At 40.8% G+C, this 8566-nt stretch overlaps 1 protein-coding gene across 1 annotated transcript; it reads right to left on the bottom strand.

Annotated features, from left to right (window-relative positions):
* Positions 1-7020: 7020 nt before the first annotated feature.
* Positions 7021-8265, bottom strand: senp8 (SUMO peptidase family member, NEDD8 specific; the record flags this gene model as incomplete). Its single annotated transcript, XM_079216558.1, has 1 exon — positions 7021-8265. One exon carries the CDS (start codon positions 8263-8265, stop codon positions 7600-7602), a length of 666 nt encoding a protein of 221 aa, XP_079072684.1. The 3' UTR covers positions 7021-7599.
* Between the last annotated feature and the right edge of the window lie 301 nt (positions 8266-8566).

The raw sequence follows: 8566 nt of genomic DNA on the forward strand, positions 1-8566 counted from the left end.
GAGCCCAGGCATCTGGACAGACCTTCCCCTCCGTGAAATGACTTCCTATCTAGTGATCACTTCCAGACTATGCAAACTGTCTATTTATTTCAGAATTCAACGTAGGCTTTTAATGTAGATTATGATTTTCTACCATCGCCTTTCTCTCCCACGGACATTTCATCTTTCGCCACATGACTCCGCAGCGTAAATCTCTTAATTGAATTAGCGAGCCGGTTGCAGTTGAAGCTGCTGTATGTGACAGCGGTGACGTTTAGGAGTGGTGGTTGAGGCTGGAGGCGAGGAAGGAGAGGTAAGAGATAAGAGATAGTTCAACACATGAATCACTTGAAAATATATTTCAGGGGAGTTCTGGTGTTAATATCAAATCATTTCTGACTGACAAGTTGACTAAACCAAATGTTTGTTTGTCTTTCTAGTGAGATCTTGCCATTAGCCCTCAGTAGACGGCTAAAACAAACAACAAAATGCACTTTTAAAAGAAATATGTCCACGTTATTTCAAATGTATGTAGCTGTTTTAAGAGTTTAGATCTATTTTATTCTGATAATAGGTACTCAGCTGTCATTTTTTAGGGTTTTTATGGAAGGAAGTCATGTTATGACCACAGATACTTGACTGATTGAAGTTACCTGTCATTTAACTGTAATATACTGAAGCGATAACACCACTTGTTGCTGTTATTTATCTATAATGTGAAGGAGATGGTTCGGTGACATGCGTTATTTCTGTTTTAGCTGTAATAATCTGCTGTATGAAAGGAGTTCCCAGGATGTTTGTTTTTATTTTATACATTTCGATTGAAGTCACCAAAGACTTAAAAAAGACACAGTGAGATTCATGTGATTATATTTTTGTCTCGCAGTATGTTCTATGATCTTGCAGACATGGGTGGAATGTAGTCCTAAACTAGGTTGTGAAATCCTTATCAATTAAATTGGCAAGAAAATGTAGAAAAAGGGTTTGCGACTTTTATTTTTTCGGTCATTTGAGTGTCAAGATTTACTTCAACCTTCCATGCTGTCATATCGGCATCGCACACAGGACCACCATGAAAAGCACAGTCCAATGCAGTAACCTCTTCAACCTGCCCTAAATTATTATTATTAGTTGGAGCACAATGTTGGCCGACGCACTTCATGCTTAATACATAACATATGTAGCGTTGGCTGTTCACCACTCGCACTGTCTTCTTCCATGTTTCTGTCTAATTTGAATAACTTTATCCAGTTCATGGATTAAATGTGCATATTTTCTAAAATATCAGCCGTTCCGAAGCTTCAAAAACCAACCTCGACTTACTGTACGTCAAGAAATGCATGAAAACGAATAAATGTTTCTCATTATCTGACTGATGGGGTCTTAAAAATGCTCCATAAACTCTTATGGAGCAGTCTAAACCCACAGTGTGACCCCGTGTGGCCCTTAAAACTGAGATGAAGGCAGCTGGAGTTACAAGTTCTTACAAGGCAAATGCTGTAAAAGCAGCCCAGATTGAATAAAAGACAAACCAAGTTAGTTCACACTGTTTGGCCATACTGTCGTGCTTTTGAACTGATCAACTCTTCAAGCACAAACTAGCAAATCATAAGGAAGAGCTGTGGACATTTCTTCACTCCTGAAGGAAGTTTTCCACATTTACCCTGAAAGTTACAATCTCCGAAACCTGTTTCGTCCTCTTTGGTGCCACCTATGCATCATCTCACTTTCTCAATAGTTCGGTCTAATGCAAGAAAAAAAAACCTAGTTTATCGGTCTCAGCTGAACAGCAAGCCTTCGAGAGATCTGAAGAAGTACAAAGGGCAGGGGCTAACCACCATAACTCTTTGTGTGTGCAAGTCTGTTTAGCTGGAGGGTAATGACAGCAGGTCGCAGCAGATGGTTAGACAAGCTGCAGCCTCATCCATACCTCCAGGGAGTCGTATTGTCTGTTGTGGAATTCTCTCCCGGTGACCTTTGGCCTCTGGTGTGAAGAAGAATGCTGACTGTAACTTCACGGTAATCGGCTGAATCACACACAGTGAAATCGTAACACAGACAAGCCGCATTACTGGAGGTTTTCCTGGAACACATTACCATGCATTTAATGTGTCCGCATCTGCTGAGAGCACAATCCAAGTGCATTACAGTTAATCAATGTATGAAGTGAGAGTGTGTGTCACTGCAGTGGTAGACTGTGCAAGTATTTCTCCCGATTCGAGACGGGTTTTGGAGCAAAGATCCAGAGAGAATATAATTACAAATGACGTTCATCGTCTACGCTAAGGCAATAAAATGATGGCTTTTCTTTTAAGAAGTGATGGAAGTGCACGTTTGTAAGAAAGACTGAAAGAAAAGAGGCTGATTTGATGTAAAAGGATGCACATTGGTTCATACTATGGTTTCCCCAGGCAAGCCATAATAAATTGTATTAGAGAACAATTCCTCTTTAATAGAGAGCTGCAGGGATGACGTATTTTTGGAGGACAACCGGGAAGTCAGCGTCTCACTGGGTGTATTTTTATTATCTCAATGTAAAACCAGCCAACAAGAAGACATGACATCATATTAGGCGGCTACAAATGAGTTTGATCGTAGAAAAACATAAATAAATGTTTAATTTATTCCCTGCCAGTAGACCTCAAATGATCAGAATGCTATGCAGCCCCAAAGTTAAACTGTGTTTTGATTATTGGAGGTTGACCGGGACCACAGACCCGGTATTCACAAACAAGTGGGACAGTTTCACTATATTTTTGTGTCCATGTGGCCACCGTTGACTGTGAGCATCAATTTCACTTCATCAGCTCTTTGGATTTCTTCACTTTTCCTTCCATCAATAATAATAATCATGGACTTTTACTCTCCCCACAGAGTCAGTGGCTTTGGTCACAAATGTCCACAAATTGTCAGAGATGTGGCGAAGCTAAGAAAAATTTGTTTTCACATTTTGGCTTTTTAGACAGAACAATCAGTTGCTCAAATATGTTTTATTTCAAATACTTAAAGTAATAGACATGGTTGATGTAAAATATATTTTGTGGTAATAGATTCTAAGATTGGTACTCCCTTGCTTGTATAGTAAAAATAAGTTTAAAATAGGCAGCCGGTTAGCTTAGCATAGAAAAAACACTGGAAACAGCTGGACTATCTGTCAAATGGTCACAAAATCCGCCGACCAGCACCTCTAAACCTTACAGGTTTATTAACACATTATGTCTTGTAATCTGTAAAATGTACAAGAACTGTAGTGTCAAAAGGAAACGTCTTGGTTTAGAGGTGCTGGAAGGCAGATAGAGCTAGGCTAGTTTTCCTCCCCCTCCTTCCAGTATTTATGCTAAGCTAAAATAACCAGCTGCTTACTGTAGCCTTACATTTACTATACAGTCAAAAGTGGTATCAATCAGCTAACTCTCTGCAATAAAGCATATTTCTCAAAATCTCAAGCTTTTGTCCTAATGATGTCAGAGTTTAATCGGTTTAATATTCACTGGTGACGCAACTATTTATTTCCCTGATGCTAATCTTATCAAAATGGGATTTATGGGATTATTTATAGCCAATTTACACAGTACTTTAGAAGAGATATTGCTCCAATTCCCTGGTTGCCACTAGAGGTTGATAAAAGTCAAGCATTACTTACATCTTTCTAACTGCTCACAGATTTCCTAAAATGTTTGAATTGTCTTGTTCTGCGGTTTCACATCAGAATTTAAATATTTTACATATTGAGATTTATGGCCTTCAGTTGTGTCTTCATTGGGTTTAAGATGATCAATTTCCCAACAGGGACAGACGTTCTCCATAATTCCAGTTTACCACCTGATCCAAGGACAAGGACAAGCCTGGCTGGCACGTCTTCATTTCACCGGTACAGTGTGTGAACGAGGGGGACGATGGTGACGCCTTATCTCGGGGGAACCTTGCTGTACATGCCTGATGTGATGGTGTGATATGGACTTGACCTACTTCCTCCTGAACGCGACGTGTTACCGTGCAGTTGCACACCTGGAAACACTGCCGTCCAGGATGCGAGTGCGCCGGGTTTGGGCCTCTCGAAAGGATGTTGCTTGTTTTAATCAAACTGATTCTCACGCATCCTGCTGTAAATTAAGCTGTAAATGGTTGCAAAGTAGTTGTAGCTGGTCGCAGATGTGTTGTGACGGAACATGGCGGAGTGTCGAACCAACACTCCCAAGACAGATTCAGAAACAGTTCTGAGCTCAATATGTGGTTTCTGTGTATTTGTGTGTGTACTTGTACTGTTCCAGGCCCGCGGGGTTCAATCTGATGAGTAAATATGAACCACCTGGAGATCCTGGAGGGGGAAGCTTGGCTGCTGCTCCTGAAATCAATTACACACAACACTGATGAAGAACAGCGATGAGTGAGTTCACCCATGAGCTCTGTGTTTGTTTATGTCTATAACTGAAGGTATACGTCCGGTCATACAAAACTAAATACTTCAAAAGTTTCGGCTACATGCTTAAAACATGCCTTAACTCTCTTGCAGTGTTTGTCTAAGTCAAGCCCTCACAGGCAAATGTTCCTTTCCAAGATGTGTTTACTGGTGTACATTTTTCTGTATCCACAATTTTCTCTTATTTTGTTAGGTACCATCGATTTCTGGGATTCACCAACTTGTTTCTTATATTTCTGCCTTATTTTTGCTGGTCGAGTGGTCGAGAGCCCTCTCCCCAATTTAAAGAAGAGAAACAACATCTGGTTATTGCAGTGCACACATTGTTTGTCCAATGCAAGTAGACAAACATTTTATATTTGAGAAACAGAATAAACGTGTGAATACCACATAATCAAGTTTAGGTTATTTGATATTTTAGACAACATTAAAACAACTAAATAGATTGGATTAAATTTACCCAAAAAATACCATTGCTTCATTTATCCCAATTTAGGACAATAAAAACCTGTGGATTGTATTGTTTGTTTGATAGCTTTTCGATTTTGTGATTCCTGTAACAGCAGTACTGATGCTCTGGGAAAATCACATGCTTTCTTTGATTTGTCAACAGTACCTCAGTTTAAGTTGTTCTTATTCAGCACTTTTTGGTGGTGTTTCTTAAATTCTTGGGCGTAAGCCAGAGTATTTGCACACGGCGCAACACCTTCCATATATGGCGTTTAGGGGGCGTTACCTATGCTAATGATAAACAATAGAACTTTTGGTGCATTTTGGAGACGAAATTAAAGAAAACTTTCAGAGAATGTTGCTTCATGAGGCCCATTGTGTGAGCTTAATTCATTTTACAGTCCTTTAGTTAAACTGCTTCTGGGTCTGATCGCTATCATCACACATCACGTGTGGCCTTCAACAATTTTCAGTTCGCCTACTTTTGATTTTTCAGCGGGACAGAAGCAGCAATACTAAGAAGCTTTGTTTCAGGCCACAGAAAGACGTGCGGCGTTTGCCAAAAGAGCAAAGAGCAGGGTCCAGTGTTTTGTAGGATTTAAGTTTATCCATCTCAGTTTAGGTTATCCGGCACCTAACAAGGTGCCCCTTTGTATCCTTTTGTAGATTATGACACCAAACCGTGGTGCACTGCCGTACACTTGGACTACCACGACAATGAGGTGACAATAGACAGAAAGTCTAGTTCGGAGACTCGGTAAATTGGCCATTTGGAAGCAACTGTGTCTAAATGACTGAGCCTTTCCCTGGGCTCTTTGTCTCACTAATGCAGTGTAATGCCAGGGTGGTGAATGCCCTGGTTTAGTGGCATTTTATTAGGACAATAGTAAAAACCAGAGGGCCCGTCTGACTGGTCTCTCCGGGTGAAATACGCCTTTAGATGCGCACAGGAATCCAGAGGAAGGAGAGCAGAGGGTGGAAAGAGTCCGAGCAGTGTGACTATAAGAGCAGTGATCACGAGGCGGTGTCTCTAATTCACTGCAACACAATCATGGATGAGTATTCCTGATTACACTCTGTGGTCAAATGACTTCATGTAAACAGATTAAAACACCCATTTTTATAATTACCTGTGATGTTTCTTTTAACCTCCCTGCTCTTCATCGGGTTGCTTTCGGAGAACATGAAGAGAAATCTATTTATCTAAATGGTGATTCATTTATTGAGTTTTCACCACACTAGCTTTGGCTTCCTACAGAGGTGGTGAAGTAATCCAAGACAGGAGAGCAATTGTTCATTTGTTTGCACTCCCTTTTCCTGAAATCACTTTTGACATTTCTGTGAATAGTCTTTCTCTGGCTGGGGTCAGCGTTACTGTCGTTATACATACTTATAAATATGTCAAAGGCCACAGTCTGACTCTGAATAGTAACTAAATAAAGAATAGTTTGACCTTCCTGTGTACTTTTTTAATTTAAAGTACAATGCTGGATGACAGCTTGTACCATTCTGCTTCTGGAAACTGTATATTTTTGACACTTTGAAAAAATGAAAGCGGTTTCCTTTAAGAGATGAACATACGCTTATTTTTAAAGATTGCAAAGTGAGTGTCTCCGTTTCAGTTTTCTGAATAACTGCTAGAGATTTTTTGCACAATGAAGTTTCCACTTTGCCCCTAATGTGTTTCAGCTTTATTTAGCTGCGATCCATCAAGCTGTTCCATTCTTGGAATATTACTTTCTTTCAAACCACAAAAAAAAAAGACGTGTTTCAATGGTAAGCTATTGAAATTTGAGTCCTGACTGAATCCGAGTTTGTAGGAAGATTGAAAATAAGTTTGCTTGTTAATATGTTGTCAGACTCAGATTTGTATTACCATTGAACTGTCAAATACTCAGACTATGAACATGTAAAACTTCTATAACCCCCAAAGTAAGATATTCAAAAGAAAATAGGGATTAATATTTTAAAATAACATGAAGGAACGGAAGGCTGAATTTATTATTTTAAGCTAAACACTAAGAAAAATATACTATGCTCGGTGAGGTAATTGAACAAAAACCACAAGGCACATTCACCATTTTGTCAACAAAAATGTAACAATACAGTTTATTAGATCAACAGACTGTGAAATTGATCCTTTTTGTGAGAACACATCATACATTCCATCTCTCAACATCGACTTTTGTCCCATAAAACAGCCACAACACACATTGCACGGCTCACCCTCATACAGCCATTTGCTTTAAAACGTCTCGAGACTAAAAGCTTGTAGTTGTGTTCAAACAGACAGAATGAACATGAGACACGAAGCAAAAGTTAAGGTTCACATTCTTATCGTCAATTCTAGTTCATTTAAAATGACCCTGAGCAATAATCTGTGTAAACATTTCGACATTCTCCCCAAACTGATACAAAGGAGAAAGTCTGTGCCTCCTTTTCTCCACCCTCACTAAGTACACACACAGGAGTACATTTCTTATTGGCATGCTGGCGTTCAGGTTAACATATTGTCTGTTGCTGTGCAGATACAAGCCAGAAACATGACAGAGTTCTCAAAGAATCGCATACGAGTTCCCACAATGCATTATCTTTTTAAACCCTTTTTCTCTATTATTGAGGATGATAATAATAGAAATATACGTCATGAGTAGGTATGTACTGTATTCAAGGAGTGCAATCGGATGCTCCAGCAGCAGATCTGTAGAGAACGACAGCCGTTCTGCATATAGTGAGGGGCAATCAACGTGCTAAGGAAAGGACAGAGAGCTGCAGCGGTCATTCTGGGCGAGGCTCTGGATCAGTCTGCACCATTCGGCCCTCTTCTGGGTGATGTAGGCCGGGGTGATGATCTGCACAGGAAGGCGTGGCGAGCCCTCCACCCTGGCCTTCTCACACAGGGCCTCTGCGATACAGATCACGTACATGCCGCAGTCGTAGCTGTTCTTCTGCGACGGGCAGGGCTCCTCCAAAAACTGCGCTTTTATCCCCGCGCCCAAGAAGGGCTGCAAGTTGACGGCGATGCGCAGTGCGTGCCGCGAATTGCTGCCGTTTTGAGAGTCGTAGTGCGCAAAGTGGTTGGAGTCGTGATGGTAGACCAAAAGGCTCCAGTGGGAACCCCCGGCGCTCTGGTTGGAGTTGTCGTTAACGGCAAGGAAGACCCATTGGCGAGAGGCAAGATGCAGCGGCTCCAGGAACAGGGCCAACTCATTGGGGCAGGAAGCACACTTGATGAACTGGGTGACCTCCGGGCTGATGAAGGTGACGGTCTCCGTCAGGACTCTGAAGCGCTCTGCAGCAAAGTACTCGAAGGCAAAACCGATGACTTGATCGTTGAGCCAGTGAGGTCCTTCCAATAAGGACACGTCGGAGCGCCGCAACAGGCTGTCCTGGAAGCTCAGCACTACAGGGTCCATCGTCCCAACACAGAGAGTGTCCGTCTGAAAAATACAGAAGATTGCAGTACAGCCGAGTCAATCAAGAGTTACTTGGGATCAATTTATATTTGTATTCATTTAACAAAGTACAATTAATAAATGTATCCTCTAAATTGTGAGAATTGTCTTATGTGACCGTGAAATACATGTATTTGGGTATTATGCTATATGCACAAAATGTGAGGTGGATTTGTTTATTCAATTTACCAATAAATTAAAGGCTTGAGTTTTAAATTGTGCAACATTTATGAAAGCGGTGTCCAAAACTACACTTTTACTG

This window comes from Taurulus bubalis, assembly GCF_910589615.1.
Source record: "Taurulus bubalis genome assembly, chromosome: 4".
NCBI classification, from domain to species: domain Eukaryota; kingdom Metazoa; phylum Chordata; class Actinopteri; order Perciformes; family Cottidae; genus Taurulus; species Taurulus bubalis.